The sequence below is a fragment of the Phalacrocorax aristotelis genome, chromosome 1, assembly GCF_949628215.1.
Source record: "Phalacrocorax aristotelis chromosome 1, bGulAri2.1, whole genome shotgun sequence".
Classification (NCBI taxonomy): Eukaryota; Metazoa; Chordata; class Aves; order Suliformes; family Phalacrocoracidae; genus Phalacrocorax; species Phalacrocorax aristotelis.
Genome location: NC_134276.1, coordinates 203,816,604 through 203,835,491, shown reverse-complemented (window position 1 = coordinate 203,835,491; position 18,888 = coordinate 203,816,604). Strand labels below are relative to the sequence as shown.

Genomic DNA, 18,888 nt, shown 5'->3' with positions numbered 1-18,888 from the left:
CGGGAGCGCCTCAGGCGAGGGGTGTGGCTCGGGCAGCGCCGAGCGCTGCAGGCGCCTGAGGGAGCGAGGCTGCGCCTTCCGCGCGGGAACAAAATCGGCTGAGCCCGCCGCGCTGGGAGGGGCGGGGACGGCGCTGGGGGCGGCCCGTGTGGCGCATGCGCGTAGCCGCATCTGCAGCTGGGCGCACGTGACCAGCCGCCCGCAGGCTGCTGACGCGGCGGGGGCGGGGCTGCGGCGCGCGAGGGGGGTGCCGTCCTATCGGAGGGGCGGGGGGAGTCCCGGGGTTCTGAGGGGACCCGGCCCGGCGGCCGGAGGCGCAGCGGGTACCGGCCGGCCGCGGCGGGGGGCGGCCTTGGCTTCGGCGGGCCTGTGCGAGCTCCGCTGCTGGGCGCCGGCCGGCCGCCGAGGGAAGGCGCCGCCGCGGGGGCAGAGCCCGCAGCGGGAGAAGAGGCTGGTCGGTTGCCTGGCCTGGGCCGCAGGCGGCAGGGGGGCTTCTCCCGGAGCCTCCCCGGGGCCCGCAGACCCGCCTTAACGCTCCTGGAGAAGGCGCGGCCCCCTGGTGAAGGTGGGTGCAGAGCGGCGCGCTTGAGCCGGGAGGGAGTCGGGGGATGCCCCCGGTGTCCGGCGCCTCCCTCCTGTATCGCGATCCCTTCTAGTAAGGAGAGAGCACTACTTGGCTAGAGGTCTCCTTTCCTCTAGTAAGAGAAGAGCGCTACTTGGCTACTAGTCTTCTGCGGTCTTATTTGTTTTCATTGCTGGAAACAGCACGGTGCTTTTTACTACCCTGTTTTCTTTATCTGCTTCTCCCGCAGCAACACTTGGCCTCCCAGTTTGTTTGTCCTGGTGCTCTCTCTTGCTTCTCCAACTTTGGCTCATCAGTTGCACCATTTTCTCACTCTTTCCTGTTGTCTGTTAATAGAGATTTTTTTCTTAATTAAAGCTTATAGCAGATAAAGCGCAAGTGTATAAATTTAATTTTTAAAGACTGTTTTGAAAGTGCTATTAAAAAATTGAGAATGGAACTAGCCAAACACTCGTCATTATTGCCTTTTTTTGTTTCACTGTATACGATTATCCTCTTGATTTCAAGTCTGGTTTTGTCCACTTGCTGCCAAACACATGGATCAGCAAGTGCCATTTCTGGTATACTGTGTGGGTTTTCTTAGAAATATTTCAGTGATGCTTTTACTTTACAAATTATTGCAAGACCTGAGTGGATGTTTGCTAGTAATATGTCAGTCATCAGCTGATATCTCTGGAACACACTAAACAGTATGAAAAGATAAAGCAGAATGTTGTTATCTTCCTTTGTATTTTACAAAGATATATTTTTCTAGTATTTTTTATTAAGTTCACCATATTACATATCTAGAAACTACATATATATTGAATTATTTTTAATAAAATTGATGCTTTTGGGTAAGGAAGAAATTAACAGGCATATTTCTCTTCAGTAATTAGTGTATGATAAATCACCTGTTGGATGTGTAAGCAAGATTTTATCATATCTCAGCTAAGGCTTATGCCAGCAAACTGTCTCACTTAAAGCAGTACATTTACTGAATATCTTATTTAAGTTTCAGTTTAAATTGAACTGTCCATCTTTTCATGGAGTTTTGTGTCCTCAGTAGATCGGTAGTTGTGCTGTCTTGGTGGTGACTAATTAGAAATCATATAATCAGTATTGCAGAGAAAGAAAATATGGCAACCACTGCTGTTAGAAAGAAAGAAGTCACTAGAGATCTAGATCATTGTGATATCCCGTACTATGTTTCTGAATTTGTGGAAAGAGAAGTTGGAAATGACTATGATTCTCTGAGGAAACTAGACAACCTTATCGATAAGCTGTCTGAAAATAAGAAGCAGTTAGAAGAACAGGTAAGCATCTTTTTTTTTGTTTTTCCCCCTCTTCTGAATATGCTGTATGACTGATTAAGTATATTTAACTAAATTAAAGCAATGCATTAATATCTCAAATTGTACTACTCTACGTAGTGCAGTGTTTTTATGTCAGACTTACTACTTCTCTGTGAATGTAGGTTCTTACAGTGTCATCAGAAGTCCCTAAAAAAATTCAGAATGCCTTAAAGAATGCAGAAGATTCTAAAAAGTCTCTGAGTCGGCTTCTAGAGGAAGAAACTATCCTATCCGGTTCAATCAATAGCCACTTACTAAAAGCTCAGCCATGGATGGAGGATCTTGATATACTGATTAGTCAGGTAGAAGAGATTGAACGATACCTGTCCTATCTGAAATGGATTTCACGAATAGAAGAGTTAAGGTAAAGTTTGAGTACTGTGTGTATGTTCTATGGTAACCTAGTATGTCCCATTATTAGAATGTTTTAGATTTGAGAAAGTTTAATCTTAATTTTTCAATACACAAATGGTTCCTTTCTGTTATCTTTAATGAATTTTTGGTCTTGAATTTTCTTGTATTTTGTAGTGATAGCATTCAGCAATATTTGATGACCAACAACGTTCCAGAGGCAGCAAGTACTCTAGCATTCATGGCAGAACTGGATATTAAACTTCAGGAGTCATCTTGTTCTCATCTTCTTGCTTTTGTGAGGTCCACTGTTAAATTCTGGCATAAAATTCTTAAGGACAAGTTGTCAAGGTAACAGATGTACTGTCACTCCCTCATCTTTGCATTGTACAAATGCAAAGGTTCATGTTGAAGTGCTCGTTTTGCCTTGCAGTGACTTTGAGGAGGTGCTAACCCAGCTCCGCTGGCCATTTGTGGGGCCACCACAGTCTCAGGCATTTGGCCTTGCTGCACCAGCCAGTGCTCCTGACGTATACAACAATTTGGAGATGTTGTTTTGTCAGCTTCTGAAACTGCAGACCTCGTATCCTTTTAAATAGTAGTGGTGTATTTTAGTAAAAACAATAAATGTCAGAGATGCACATTCTTGAGAATTGTTTAAAATTTTGTCCTCCCTAAAGACAGAAGATAATTTTAGTTTATGTTACTTTGTATTAACATTAGAATGTAGGGTTTTTTGTTTAGAAAACAAACGGCGCCAAAGCCGGGTGTCAGAGTTGTCCTTTTTGGCAGTAGCAACATTGTAACTCCAAGTCATCCCAGCTAGTGATCTCATGGTAACTGACAGCTCAGGAGGATCAGGCTTTATATGCTTCAGCAAGATTACCCATGTTAATGAAAAAAAAGGTGATGTGTATTTTATTTTACACAGTTAATGCTTGTCCTTTGAAAAACACCTTGTTTGAAATCAGCTTTAATCACTTTAATATGTCCCATCCTGGAAAAAAAAAGAGGAAAAGCTAAAGATACATGTCTCAGAAGGAGACTGTGCAAAAAGGGAGGCTGCAGAAGGATTTGTCGTGCAGCAATAGTAGTCTGCCTTTGAGATTAATCAGAAGGCACTGCTGCTCATCCTGGTTTTTTTTTGTGTGTGTGTGTGAATTAAACAAAGCACAGCTAAAATGCAACCATGCAATTTTTCCTGGAGTGGTGGTGGTTGCTTTTTTTTTTTTAAATATCCCTTCAATCATGGAGTGGGAAGATACAAGGCCATTCTATACAACCCTGAGCTGGTGACAGTTTTGGTCTGGCAGACTGGGTCACTTAAATCAGTTATGTGAAAATGGGATATCATGTATTGCATTTATTAATCTCGAGTCTTTCATCCTGCTTTGAGAAATCACAGAGTGGTCGGGGTTGGAAGGGACCTCTGGAGATCATCTTGTCCAACCCCCCCTGCCTGAGCAGGGACACCCAGAGCGGGGGCACAGGAATGCGTCCAGGTAGGTTTTGAATGTCTCCAGGGAAGGCGACTCCACAACCTCCCTGGGCAGCCTGTGCCACTGCTCTGGCACCCGCACAGGAAAGAAGTTTTTCCTCCTGTTCAGGTGGAACTTCCCGTGTTTCACTTTGTGCCCATTGCCCCTTGTCCTGTCATCAGGCACCACTAAAAAGAGTCTAGTTGCATCATCCTGACACCCACCCTTTAGATATTTATAGGTATTGATGAAATAAGCTTGTCTCTTGGACAGCCTGTGTCTGGTACTGATAATGGTGGTTTTCTGTGTTCTTTTTTTTTTAATAATGTGAGTTTTCTAAATCAAACTGACTTAAGTGACTTGTATTGCTATTGAATAAATAATCCTTAGCAACCTGATTTGTATTAAATATTATATCAACTGAAGTATTTTGACTATCCTTCATATTTGAGGGATTGTATTGATTGCATAATACTGCCTTCAACCACTGAGGTAGAACTATGAAGTTTTCATTTTTATAAACCCATTTTTTTCAAATTAAGTCATCAGAAGAATTCAACTCAGAATCGTCCTTGACTGTCAAACTTAGAGATGCACTGTTAACCAAACCTAAACAATTTCCAGAAAAGTACTCTTTACCCCCATCACCGCCCATTATCCTTCCAATACAGATAATGCTGAATCCTCTTCAAAAAAGATTCAAGTATCATTTCACTGGAAATAAACAAACCAATGTTTTAAACAAGGTATGGGAGAAAGCAGTTTGATTTTTTTTTTTTTCTTTAAGCAACAGATAGATTGCTTTATTTAAATTGTATAGCTTTAACATTTTCCCTTCTGAAATTAAGGTTCTTCAAAAGTGTGCAGTTCTTGTATCTGCCTAAGTGTGGACAGATATCAAGATAGTGCTTGGAGACCTTTCAGAGGCACAGGCATTATCTCTGGGCCAGGCAATATTTCTCCCTTGCCCAATCCTTTAGAAAGTGTTACTACAATCTTAGACTGACTGCCATCATTTCAGAAACTTTGATTCATTTCCTCTGTCCCTTTGCAAATGGCTTCGCAATGTTCCTCATTGCTTGAGTTCAAAGGCTGTACAAAGCTGTGACTTTTGGCGTTGTCTTTTGCTGCCATCATGTAACTGAAAATGTTGGATTCTGCTGGTAGTATATAAAATGTAATTAGTCTAAAGACACTGCTATATAATAATAATCCAGTGTCAGATTAGAAAGGTATTCCAACAGGGCTTTGCTCAATTTTGCATTGGGTTTTTGGCTTGGTTTGGTTTGTAATAACTTGGATAATGGAATAAAGAAAATACCCATGTAAAATATTTTAAAGACATCAACCTGGAAGGGATTACAAGTATTTCAGAGGGCAGGCTCAGAGTTCACAATGATCTTGGTAAGCTGGGGAGGGAGTGTCAAAAAAAACCCCCAAAACCAGTAGACAAGTGAAAATTAATACAGAAATGAGAAATGGACACAAAATGTGAAGAATCAGAGTGCAGTTCAACAGACTATTCTTTGGCTCTTGGGAGTGATGAGGACACGAATTGCTTCCATTTGCACTAACATTGAAAGAATATTTCATCAAAAGCTACAGCCCATATATTTAGGTGTGGAAACTGAAAGAGCTTAAAGGCATTATAATGTGAACTGAGAAGGTGATAGATTCCCCAGTTCCTGTGTGGGTTGAGACTGGGCACAATGACAGTAAGAACGGAGCTGCTGGGAAGAGTTTTCTCAGGAGTGCATCCTTTTTGCTGTACCAAGAAATAAAGACCATACAGGAGAACAGCAGGAAATATGTGAAGCAGAAAAGAGGACCTTATGGGTGAGAAAGCAGTAGAGAAGGGGGAGATTAAAAAATTGAGCTTTTGCTCAATTGGTGCATTTAAGACAATTCAAATCCAGAAATACTTCTCTAATTTTGCTTTAATGAGAACCAAAGCTAAGTAAAATGCAGTGAGACTGGTGTGACCTGAGATCAAGAGAAGGCAGGGGAAGAGAGTGATATTTTTTGAAGTTTGTCTTAAAATATTAGTAGCACTTGAATAAATGTTGTTTGGATGCATTTAATATTTTCATTTCTTTTTAAATAAGCCTGAGTGGTATTTAACACAAGTGCTTATGTGGATTGGAAATCACACAAAGTTCCTTGATGAGAAAATTCAGCCAATACTGGACAAGGCAGGATCTTCAGTGAATGCTGGGGTAAGTGCTGTCATGGTTTGGTGTGTATGAATATGTAAGTCAACTTCTGATAGATGTTTGTACAAGCCCGCTTCCACTGATTAAGTATATGGTGAGACTTAACTTGGTCTAGTAGCAGTTTTCCTATCTCTGACATCTTATTCACTTTTTTCTTTTAAAAGCTTGAATTCTCGCGTGCTCTAGTGATGCTGATTTTGGAGAAGCTGGCTGCTGATATTCCATGCCTGTTGTATGACGATACACTCTTCTGTCACCTTGTGGATGAGGTACTTCTGTTTGAGAGAGAGTTATACAGCGTTCATGGGTATCTCAGCAGCTTTCCCAGTTGCATGCATATTCTGTCAGAAGAATCCTGCTTCCAAAGGTGGCTAACAGTGGAAAAAAAATGTAAGACTTCCAATGGATTTTGTTGGCCTTTATATTGCACAATCAGAAAGAAAGTATGTGTCTACTTACACGAATAGCCCTCTCAAATAAAATAAGTCACTTGTTTGGGGCTGCTACATGAGACATACATATTTTTATACCCTGCGATTATTTTGACTAAAAATTGGTTAGACTCTAATGGTGCCTCTCTAGTTTGTAGGACTCATGCACCTAAGCTGTTTGGAATCAGTAGGATTATTTTTAGGCAACTGTTGTATTTATATGTGTGCAGACAAGGATGAACTTTAAATTTAAAGGAAATGTATTAACTTTTAAGAAATTAAGAGAAAATATATTGGAAAGGAGCAAGCCAACTAAACAAAAAAGGCAAAACAAGCCCCCAATCAACTCTGACAGAGCTGTTAACAGCATTGCAAATGCAGATATAGCAAAGCTGGTTTTGTATGAAGCCAGACATCAATAGTTTTTATAACCTGAAAATATAAAATTTAACTTCCTAGAGATAAGGCTTTTGCATTTATATATTTTGGAGTGATTTTGTTAGAATTTTTTTATTAAAAACTTAAGTGATTTACAAGTTTCATGCATCTTAGTTGCTCTTCAGAAAATGGACTCTATGCTTTCATCAGAGGCTGCGTGGATATCGCAATACAAAGATATCACTGATGTGGATGAAATGAAAGTCCCTGACTGTGCTGAAACTTTTATGACTCTGTTGTTAGTTATAACAGGTAATTATTTATCTATGGGCATTTCTCTGGTTTGTAATGAATAGCAAATAAAAAAAAATTCAGCTAACGGATTTATTTACTAAATATCCAGTGTCAACAGTAGTCACCAAATAATGTTGCAAAGTTGTGATGTATGCAGTTTTAAAAAAGCTTTCCTATTAATTTTGTATCTTGGACACTAACTCAAGCATGAATAATATTGAGCTAGCAACATGTTTACAAAATAATAATTTAAAAAATAATTTGGTATTTAGCATATTAAAACTTGCTCATACTTGAGAGAATATAATCTGTTATGATGCAGTAATAAAATACCCTACTATTCCTTTTGACTGTGACAATTTGGAAGCTGTTAAGTAACATCTGCTTTCTTGGAGTAGAATGTAAAAGCAAGTTACTTGTCAGGAGACAACCACATATTCAATGGCTTTATCTTACTGTCTGTGAGTGTGCTTTAAGGGCCACACTGGATGGTGTGGTATAATCACATATTGCTTAAAGTATTAGAATACAAAATGCTAGTGGAATCAGGAGGGGGAGGAATGTCATTTCTTTACATGTTTAGCTTTTTCGTTGAGTAGTTTCTCTGAAATGGTTAAAATGTCAGATGTTGTAAATGCTATATGATGTTCTCACAGGCGTAAAGTTGTGTAGTAAGATGACTGTACTGTTTCCCTTTGAAAAGCTTTTATTCAGTGTTCGAAAACCTAAAAATATTTTATTCACAACTTTCCAGATAGGTATAAGAATCTTCCAACAGCTTCCAGAAAACTACAGTTCCTGGGCCTACAGAAGGAGTTAGTTGATGATTTCAGGATACGATTAACTCAAGTAATGAAGGAGGAGACTAGAGCTTCCTTAGGCTTCCGATACTGTGCAATCCTTAATGCTGTTAACTATATAGCAACAGTGTTGGCAGACTGGGCTGACAATGTAGTAAGTAATTATTTTACTTAAAAAAAGAAATTAAAAAGCAGACTTTGGATGTTCGTTTCATAACAAATATTTTCTTTTCAGCACTGTTTAAGTGTATTCAGAAGAGCTAATCACTGAAAAAATAGAATGAGATGTAAATTAAGATTTATTAAAAGATTATAAATAAGGGCAGATTATTGTTTGAGATCTAAGCTGTATTAATGATAAATTTCCTAGGGAAATGAAGAGAGCCTGGGGGAATTGAATAATCTGAACAGACAGAAGAAGTAGTCTCATTTTACATGCTTTGTATTATAAAAAATTTGTTGATTGTGGAGCTCTCTGAACAAGTATTAACAGCGTTAATGTTGAAGTGTGTGCAGTAGCCTACGTGCGGTGCTCGAACTACTCCCATGGTGGGTTGGCTGAAATGGATTCAGCATGGGTATCTGCGTTGCAATGCGGTTTAGGTGTTGCTTAGAAAACCTCTCGTTGATAACTGGGAATTGGGAATTAATTATTTTGCTATAAAATAGCCTGGTGGCAGCACGGCTGTTCTGTAGCATTTCAGCTTTTCTATGGTTATTGGTACAAAAGGTCAAAAAAACTGTTAAATGTAAAGTATGTAGAAATAATAGGTATTTTGTGTAAGATAGGCAGCCCCCAAACTCTTTTTGTCTTCACAGGAAACTGTGGCTCTAGCAGAGGATAATCTTGACTCAATAGGACAGCGGCCTTCGTGTTGTACGGCTGCGTCTACCTAAGTGTCTTCATCTGCTTGAAAGCAAAACCAACAAGTTGTTACCACTATGTCACATTAAACTCAATCCGTTTTCTTGCTGTTGTCAGCCCAGCAAATTTATGATTTAATGAATTATTATTTCTAAAACAAATTAGAATTAAAGATTGTAGTTTAGTTTTGCAAACATTAAAAAGGTCAAAATTGGGCTTTTTTAAGCATTCTGCTGTCAATCTGAAAATATCTTTTTAGTATTTATTTAGATCTCTTCCCGCTTGCTGTTGTATCTGAAACCATATCAGTTCCGTCGCTAGGATTAAACCACCAAATTTTGGGTTTTTTTTTCACTAAATTAGGACCATGGGGAAAGATAAAGTAATTTTAAAATATTAAAATTTTAAGTTTATAAATGTATTAGGAGTGTGTTTTCTAGAACAGTGCCTATTAAAGTACCAACAGAAAGTTCAGATGTTAAGATTATTTTTTGTAGTCTTCATATCTGGTTTTGTTTCTCTAGTTCTTCCTGCAGCTACAGCAGGCTGAACTGGAGGTTCGTGCAGAAAGTAATGCTGTCAGTAAACTACAGCTGGGGCAGCTGGCTTCGATGGAGAGTTCTGTCTTCGATGAAATGATCAACCTCCTGGAACGCCTGAAACACGACATGCTGACTCGCCAAGTAGATCATGTCTTCAGAGAGGTCAAAGATGCTGCAAAGCTGTACAAAAAGGAGAGGTGATTCTGTGTGTTTAGCCTCCTCCCATATTACAGTATTATTTCCTGTTAAAAATATTGAGGTAAACAAAGGCAGGAATAGCTCATAGGCAAAATTATTTTCCTGAGTAGGAATGGTGCAGGACAGCAAGTTTTGGAAAATTCTTAACACTCACTTCAAGACTGTTTTAATGCTGTGCTTTCTAAAGTAGTTCCACAATTACTGGGCACATTATGTTAAAAACCCTAGGAAGAATTCTGGGTCACTCTAGTTTGGGCAAGAATTATTTTCTTTATAGTAATTTTAAAGGGTTACTACGAAATGGCCTGTAATGACTGTGCTGTCTTCACAGACTCATAGGGCTTCTTGAATGTTTGCTGCTTAGTAGAATTTCTGAAGTACTTCATGAAAGTAATACAACTCCTCCATGAATTTTTTTAGATTAGATGGAGTTTCTTTGAATGGCACATTCAGAGATTTATAACTAAAGCATGAGTTTAATGCTATATTTAAATTTCATTTAATATTAGACTGCGATTACTTTTAGATTTGAAATGGGAAAGGAGAACTCTCTCTAAACCATTGGAAATGAGTAAGATTTTTTTTTTAAAGGACAATTTTAACTTCAGTTGTTTTAATATGAATAATTTCATTATAATTACTTAAGTGCAATAATTTCTTTCAGGTGGTTATCTTTACCATCTCAAGCAGAGCAAGCAGTAATGTCTTTATCGAGCACAGCTTGCCCAATGTTGTTGACCCTGCGAGACCGCTTGCTACAACTAGAACAGCAGCTCTGTCACTCACTGTTCAAAATTTTCTGGCAAATGCTTGCAGAGAAAGTGGATATATACATATACCAGGAAGTAGGTATCAGCCAGATGTGACCTCTGCAGTTCAGGGTAGGTGTTCACTGACTGACCTGAATAGTGGATGCACCTCTTTATGTTTGTAGATAATTATGGCAAATCATTTCAATGAAGGAGGAGCAGCACAACTCCAGTTTGACATGAGTAGAAATCTCTTCCCTTTATTTTCACACTACTGCAAGAGGCCAGAAAACTACTTTAAGCAGTAAGTAGGCAAACCTCTGATCTATTGGTATTTCCAAAGGGAATGTCCAGATGAATACACGTGATTCACATATCACCAAGATGTTTTCAGTCAGTTTTGATGCCTGCTCAAAGTATGTGGATCATTTGTGCTTCCAGTGTTTACAACTAGGAAGGTTTTGATTCTGCAGCCTGTGGCAGACAGCAACAGACTGTGGTGTGTGTTCTGGAGTATTTTGTGCACTCAGGATTTCTAGAAGAATTTAACTTATGGAAGGAAAATAAGTAGCACAGACTTCCAAAACTGGGGCCAAAGAAACCACTCAAAGATACAGTTACAACACAATAACCTTCCTTTATTGTTAGAAGAAAGACTACTTTAAACTATGTTCCTGCTCAGGATTGCCTTGTGTAGCAATCTAGTTGCTTTCATTGATGAGAAGAAGCTACATTCTTTGTGGCTCATCTTTTTTAGAAGACTGGGGGCTATTTAAAGAGTCCAGTGCTAAACTAGGCTCATTGGGGCAGAAATCTTAATATTTTTGAATCATTATGGAGCATGGCATTCAGTTGTGAACACTTGAAGACAAAGATTATATATTAACATTTTTTAAATTGGAATATTCATGTAACATCTTCAGGTTTAAGGGTTTTTTTTTGAGCACGTCACCTTCATAAAAGTAACTGATACATACATATTATTACCAGCATAAGGGGACATAGGCACACAAAGGAACCATAAAAAATAATGCATAATAAGTACATGGCTATCTGTCATACTTAGAGTAGAAAAAATGTGACAAAGACAGGGTACCTGTTTGCTCCCTAATGATATTAATTAGGGAAAATGTTCAGATTCTTGTAATCAGTTCAGATTCTGTTTGTTAAACTGCTCTTAAAATAAGAATAAGAAGTTTCTAATTATTTTGGGGGAAAATGTAGTTAAAGCTAGAAAAAGTGGTAAATTCTATTCTGTATTTTTAATACTGGTGGAAAAAGAAGCAAAAGCCATGCCAAGCACTGGGAGGCAAAATATTGATGCTTATGAAATGCACGCACACAATGGAAAAGGCTTAGGCAGTAAACAAGTATACCATTTGCCTTGATCTAAGCAGTTCAGTACATCTGAGCCTTTCCAGAAGTCCATGAAGGTTTTTTGTTAGTCACTGTGTGCACAAAATTAAGCGTCTCTGATGGGTGCTTCTCATATTAATCCATATAATTTTTTCTTCTAGCATAAAAGAAGCCTGCATTATCCTGAACCTGAATATTGGCTCTGCCTTGCTTCTGAAGGATGTGCTACAGTCGGCTTCAGAAAATGAAACATTAAAGCCAAACCAGCCATCTGCAACAGCAGCACTAAATGAACTTGGAGTTTATAAATTAGCTCAAAAGGATGTTGAGATACTTCTCAATTTGAGAGCTAGTTGGCCCAGTACAGGAAAATAAAAGACTTCAGAAATGGTTAATAACTTGGTCTAGATTGCTCATTTCAAACAAAGCAAAGCAAGTATGTCGTAATATACTTGGGTTATTTTTTTTTCAATGCTGTATGTGGAAAAACTGGTTTAATCTAATCTTACACCTTATTGTATACAGTTTTAAAAATTTCAAAACGCTACTGCCTTGCTTTCAAACTGCGCCAGTCTTCCTTCCCACAGCTGCCTGGCCATCGCAGTTAGAAGCTAAAACTGCTTTCATCTCTAATGCCTATGCCTGCCTTGTCTGTGCTGTAACACCAGTCTAAGGAACACAGAGCATTTACAGTGTAAATACACCTGCGTACAGCATGGACAGCTCTTCCTTATGCACTGATCTGCCTTCACGTAACACAGATGATGTAAAAATATCTGTAAATCCCAGGTATTGATGTTCTGTATTAGAACGTGTGTACACAGAACACAGAAGGAATGAAGGAGTATGTCACTTTGTTCTCTTTTAGTAATATGACTAAAACTATTTTCTTTGCAGTACAAGAGGTTTGTTTTTTTTTTAATAAAAGATTCTCCTTAAAAGTTGCATAAATACTGTGTTTTACATTTGAAAATAGCACTTGGAAGTGATACTTTTCTTTAACTGTGGATGGTTGTCATGACTTGCTGAAAATGGTCTTTCCTTAAAAAAAAAACACAACCCAAACCAATACCACACAAGCCTAAAACACAACTTAAGAAACAATCCAACTCCTAAAGTTAATTTTATTCACTGGTAATGAGCCAACAACAAACAACCCCTTACTCTAAGCTCCAAAATGAAGGAGGAAACTCCAAAACACTATTTTAACTGTGTAAAAGAGATCTCTACCTTTTTTTTTAACCATCTAATTGTATTACGAAAAGCAATTCTTGGACGATACCCCTCCAGTGCTGTTAAGCATTAACATGTTCTTGGCATTGGTGCTTTTCAGCTGATTGCTCAAACGGGGCTGGGGAGAACGAGAAGAGAGTACTGCTTAAAATCAGCTCTCCACAGCTAACAAAACAAGAGGAATTGAGCATGGTGCCTATTTTTAATATATATAGCAACCAGTGCTCAAACTTAATACACAGCCCAGCTCTCCAGCATCTTTTTCTTCCTAAGACAGAAAAAAAAGAATTAAAGTTAGGTAACAATGAGGATAATTAGCTCCAGTTACCCTGCAGTGACTGCAACAGTTACCAAAAAATTGTCCCTAGAACCATACCGCAACCATGAGAAAGTATAACTCTGAGCTTGTTTCAGCTACAGCTGCGTTACCACCTCTGGCAAAGAAAACCCCACTGCTTCGCTATTTCACGTTTTTAGATCAGTGTTCGGACCCCTGGGCTACCTGGTCTGTCTGATCTGAGGGGCAGATGATCCCGAGGTCTGCTTTGGGAGGATGGTGGAGGAAAACGCCCAGTTTGGTTCAGGTTACAGCAAGCCAAGCAAGAGCGGGCAGTAACTGGCCTTTGTAAATCTTGCAGTGCAGGGTAAAGGGGTTAAGCTTAAACCAGCAAGTCCTTTAATTTATATAGTTTTGTAAATAAAAAAATAAATCTCAGTAAAATATCTCCTGTGCATATCCTGCCCCCCCCAACCCTTCCAGTTAAACTTACACTTCTTCCTTGAATACATCCTGTGTGATCTTTGTGTCAGCTCCAAACTGCAGATCTTCAGTGCTCAGTCCCAAGGTTTTAAGAGCTAAAGTTAAGGGAAGAGAATTTTCTATGCAAGTCCTGGAGTAACATCTTAAAGCGGCCTAGACATAATAAAAGGTAAACACACATAACTTAAATCTTTAAGTCAACGCCTTTAACTTTCCAGATTGTGTACTGGCAGATGTGCGGATACTTTCAAAGTGCACATATGCGTAGCTTTGAAACGGTTTTAATAATTCTGTGTAAACAAATACAAGCACTTCAGCCTGGCCCGCTGCCCAGGTGAGCCGCACCTTCCCTGCACTGCGCCGGCGTTATGTGGCCTTGGCCTACCACGTCCAGCAGCTCGAACATGGCGGCCAGGTTGGCCTCGTCCATGAGGTAAGGGTACTCCCCCTCGGCGCGCTTTCCAGCCTTCACCCTTTCCAGCGCCTGGATCAGGAACTCGCGTGGTTTTTCTGCAACGAAGTAAAGGCGCCCACAGACACAGGACACTCAGCTGGTTGACCGCTGGCCGCGCACCCCCCCCTTCTCCCCCCCACCCCGCTTTCCGGGGGGCGCGGGGTCCCGCCCAGAGCCCGCCGGGGCGCGGTGCCGCACCGGGGCGGTGGTAGAGCAGCAGGGCGCCGAGGCGGTGTAGCAGCTCGGGGAGCCGGTGCCGCTGCAGGTACTCGCGGCTTTGCTGCTCGCCCGCCGCCATTCCGCGTTGCCGGGAGACGGCGCGCGCTCCGCCTCCGCAGCACGCGCGCGCGCCGTCCGTTAACCGTCACCGGCCCGCCATGAGGCGAGGTGGGGAGAGCGGCGGGGGCTGGAGGATGTGAGGGGAGGGGGGCTGGTCGTAACCCGAGGAGGAGGATCAGTTTGCCTAGATGTCATCGCGTTAGGAGAACAGAAGAATCATTGCTTCCAGCCAAGTTACTAGTTTGTGCCGCAGTTGCATTAATTCACGGGGAACGCAAATGTCACCCTGTTGTTTTTAACATTCACACAAGTCTTCACAGTTTCAGCCACGTTTCCTGCTACATGCGGTAATGCCGTCTACACCTTTTGCTTTCTCCCATACACTGTCCACTAGCTGGACTCCCTCGCTAACCGTGGTCTTGGTTAATCCTAGTAAACGCGGGAGGATAGCAAGATGTCCAGATGCCACCTAGTGGAGCGGGGTAACGCGTGCTCAGTACAGGTATGATAAGCAAAATCAATGATTAGCAACCAAGAGTAAGAACGGTTACATTTTAATTCGTTACTGAAGTTTGCGGCATAGCCTGTGCAAGCAGAGAAGAGCCGTCAAAGAACCTTTTTGTTGTACTACCCGATATGAGTAGGAGAAAGGTAATCAAGTAAAGCATCCCACTAAAAAAATTCAAACAAATCTACAAAGACATAACCATCTGCCAGCAAACAAAAATAGACAATGATAAATGACCATATAGTAAAGAAATAATCGTATTCCTGTAAAAAGTCTAGCACTATCTATATTAAACTATTTGCCAAAAAAAACCCCAAACCACAAGACATTAATAGAATTTACGTTTTGTTTTTTTTCTTAGAGGGGGAGAAAGACAGCATCCAAAACTGCAGAGATTGTACAGCCATGCTCTCTTTGTATTATTTAGTATTTTAAACTGATTATGCTAGCTGCCTTAAGTCTTAATGAGGGCTAGAGGAATTGTAGGTTTGTAACCTTGCTGCTACCGGGAAGTGATGGAAGTCTCCTTTTCCTAAGGAATACAATTCATAGTTACTGAACCCATTCCTGTGTTTGACTTTTCTATGTCTTTTAATGGAGTTTGTGAAGTGGTAGCAAAGGGTTTTTTTCCTAAAGAAGCATGATGGGAGAAAGCGTAGACTCAAGTGTGGAGAGGTACAAACAAGACACTGAGCTGGCCAGCAGAAGAGAAATAAAGACATGGGAAATATTTTTGTGAAAATGAGAACCTAAGGGCAGGAAGATTGACTGGAAAGAAAGGAGAAATGAAAGACTAGAGAGAAAGGTAGGTAAGCCAGTATTTGGGGCAGGGAAAACAGCATTTAGTAAAGAAATTTTCTCCTTTACTTGGAAACAAAGATAACTGGTATGAAACACATTTGTAGAGGGCTGAAATTTTAAGAATAAACACAAGAATTACAGGTTGAAGTGTGTTTCTCTGAGGAATGGTTCAAAAATCACTAAGCAGAGCAAACCCCAATTTGATTTACAACTAGGATTTTATTTATTTCATTTCACTTTTAAGAAAGCACAACTTATTTCCTTGAAAAAATTGCTCTGATAATGCATCATGCACGGAATTTATCTTCAGTTCGTACAATGATACATCAGATATATATAAATGAGTCCTAAAAGTATGATAGTTTAGGACAATTTGTGAGAAGCTCACATGGACTATTGTAAGAGAAATTGAACTACTGGTGACCGAGAAAACCAGGATTTGACCAACATCTGAAAGTTTTCTGCTTCTGTTACAGAGATGCTGCTAATTGAGTTTTTATCAAGAACTAAAGGATCAAATCTATTTTTCATGTGTTTAAAGTGTCCTGGTTACTTGAAATTTAAGTTGGTTGAAGACTTAACACCTCTTTTGACAGAAGCAGAGCCTTTTGCAGAATATCATTAATAACGTAAGCCTTTTACCTAATTACATAGGACTAAATAAACTACCAGGAGTCTTAAGGGTTGTAATGAAGAGGAACAGGGACTGCAGGTCAGACATGGAGCTGGTTGCAGAACAAGCATTTGTCTTGCTGACGAAAACAGGCGGATGGACACTTCCTTCCAAATGGGAGTGTAGAGAACTGAAGCCAAGGGCTGTGGGAAGGCAGGAGCAGTAAGGGCTGGGAAAGATGCCTGGGTCTGCCATACTCTTACTGTATGTAGCAGGTCTTTTAATGCTTTACCCGCCTCAGCGCCTCCTCAACCTGGACATCTGAAAGGACTCTGTGTTGGGGAGCGCAGGGTGGAGCTGTAGTGCTTGGGCCCTGCCATTTCTGTAGCTGCTTTGGAAGAGCTCCACTGCACCCTTCCCTTGTCCTCAGGGACTTCCAAGGTACATGCAAGTTCCTCACCAGGGGACTTTACACTATACAGCTATAAGGGAACGTGCTTAACAGCAGAACTATTAAGCTTCTGGGTATTAATTATCTCAACAGCCAGAACACTGTCTCTTTTTTTTTTTTTTTTTTTTTCCTTACTGTATAGAACTGCAGAACGCTGTAGATTGGAATGGACATCTGGAGATCATGTGGTCACCTCCACCCCATCTCCTCCCCCCCGCCCCTTCAGAGCTGAGATCAGATCATTCACAGCCTTGTCCAGTCCAGTTTTTACTATCTCCAAGATGGAGATTCCACAAAATTGCTTGGTCCCTGTTCCAGTGCTCAACTACATTGCAAAGAATTTTTGCCTTGTGTCTGATCAGAATTCCCCTTACTGTACCTTGCCTATTGCTTCTTGCATTTTGTTGTGCACCATCAGGAAGAGTCTGCCTCCATCTTTTCTACAATCACCCATCTTCTAGCTGAAGACAGTGCTCAGACCCCTCTCCCTGCCCCTTAATCTTCTTGTCCTAAAACTGAACAAAACTTATTTTTAGCATATCCTTATTCATCATATGCTTCAGCTACTCACCAGCTTGGTACTGCTCCACTGAACTCACTTCAGTATGCATGCTGTGCCTTGTACGGTGGAGGCCCAAACTGGACACAGTTCTGCAGAAGCAGTCTCACAAGTGCCAAAACAGATAGTGCCAACCAGTTTCCCTGACCTCACTGCTGCCGCTCAGGCTGTGGTTGGCTCTCAGCACCCCAGGGGCCCATCACTGATTCACGTTCAGATTGTCCACTGGCCCCTTTTCCTGCAAAGTTGCTTTCTTCTTGCCAGTCAGCACCCAACTTGTTCAGTGACATGGGGTTATGCCTCCCTCCCAGGGGTAGGACTCTGTGTTTGCCTTTGTCGAAACTAAAGGGGTTCCTGTCAGCCCAATTTTCTAGCCTGTTGAGGTCCCTCTGAAGGACAGCCCTGCCCCTACTGTATCAATCGCCTCCCTAGGACCAGTTTGTTGTTATCCATGAATTTGCAACCCATCCCAATATCCAGGATGGTCCTGAGACCCTTCAGCATTATTTGGCTCAGTATTAACCCCCAAGGCAGTTACTAGTAACAACCAACCAACCGGACTTCAAATGGCTGACCTCAGCCCTCTGAGCCCTGCTGTTGAGATGCTTTCCACCCACCTCACACTCCACTCCTTAAATCCATGTCTCCAATTTATTGTAAGAATATAAAAGCAGATGGTGTCAAAAACCTTACTAAGGTCAAAGTAAACAACACTCTGCTCTCTGATCAGTACCTGGAGGCAGTTATTTCCTCACAGAAGGCAAGCAGGTTGGTCAGGCATGGTTGCCCTTTGGTAAATCCATGGTGTCTGGCTTCCAGGAGTGTTTGTTCATAATCTGCCTGGGATGAAGGTTGAGCTGAGCAGCCTGTAGTTCCCTAGGTCTTTCTTGAGTATGGGCATTGCATTTGTCTTTTTCCAGTCCTTAGAAACCCAGTACCCTGTTCACTGTTCTATTTCAAGGATGATGACAGCCTTGTAATGATATCAACCTGCATCCTTGAATCCTGCCCAGCTTTCCCCAAAGACTGGTATGGATCCAGCATAAGTAGTCCTTAACTCAGGCTTCCCCTTATGTAGGTAGTACCTCACTCCCCAGACTCTGCCCAAAGATCTGAGCACAGAGTTCTGCAGTTAAGCAAAGACAGCACCGAGCATACTTCAGCCATTTCCATGTCCTTTGTCATGAGTTACCCACCCCACACTTTCCTTAGCCTTCCTTCCAAGTTAATATACAAAAAGGGCCCTTCACATCTCTCACTAATTCCAACTCCAGCTGAGCTTTGGCTTGCCTAGTTCTGCTTCAGCATGCCTAGGCAGTGTTTCTGTATTCCTCCAGGTCAGGAGTCCCCCATTCAGCCACTCTGGCCTTCTCCCATGTCTGCTCTACTTCCTGCATGTCAGAATGGACTGTTGTGCCTCAGTTAGCTCCCCTGGGCCCTTCAGGGCTGTATTCTGTGGGATTCTGCCAACAAAATGTCTGCAGGAGACGAAGTCTGCTCTCCTGAATTCCAGGGTTGCAGTTCAACTATTTATCTTCCTCACTTCCCTCGGAATCTTAAGCTTTGCTGTCTCATAGTCGCTGCTGCCAAGGCTGCCACCAATGTCAATGTTCCCAGCCAGCCCTTCCTTATGTGCGAGTAGCATGTCTGGCATAGCC

General features: G+C 41.2%; 2 protein-coding genes across 3 annotated transcripts; one reads left to right on the top strand and one right to left on the bottom strand.

Annotated features, from left to right (window-relative positions):
- Positions 1–233: 233 nt before the first annotated feature.
- RINT1 (RAD50 interactor 1) lies at positions 234–12,523 on the top strand. 2 transcript variants are annotated; one of them, XR_012658646.1, is made up of 14 exons: positions 234–565; positions 1,683–1,878; positions 2,040–2,281; positions 2,446–2,619; positions 2,702–2,851; positions 4,336–4,492; positions 5,852–5,962; positions 6,124–6,349; positions 6,943–7,080; positions 7,817–8,016; positions 9,252–9,466; positions 10,132–10,312; positions 10,377–10,520; positions 11,734–12,523. XR_012658646.1 is itself a non-coding variant. In XM_075081390.1 (14 exons), the coding sequence occupies exons 2-14, from the start codon at positions 1,702–1,704 to the stop codon at positions 11,945–11,947; spliced, it is 2,304 nt and encodes a 767-aa protein (XP_074937491.1). In that variant the 5' UTR covers positions 234–565; positions 1,683–1,701; the 3' UTR covers positions 11,948–12,523. The 2 variants fall into 2 exon arrangements, 1 of the variants encoding a protein (XP_074937491.1); XM_075081390.1 differs by having other exon boundaries at positions 10,402–10,520.
- Positions 12,524–12,676: 153 nt separating this feature from the next.
- Positions 12,677–14,386, bottom strand: EFCAB10 (EF-hand calcium binding domain 10). The gene is made up of 4 exons (XM_075081395.1): positions 14,218–14,386; positions 13,911–14,075; positions 13,576–13,660; positions 12,677–13,073 (listed from the first exon to the last, which is right to left on the bottom strand). The coding sequence occupies exons 1-4, from the start codon at positions 14,315–14,317 to the stop codon at positions 13,037–13,039; spliced, it is 387 nt and encodes a 128-aa protein (XP_074937496.1). The 5' UTR covers positions 14,318–14,386; the 3' UTR covers positions 12,677–13,036.
- Between the last annotated feature and the right edge of the window lie 4,502 nt (positions 14,387–18,888).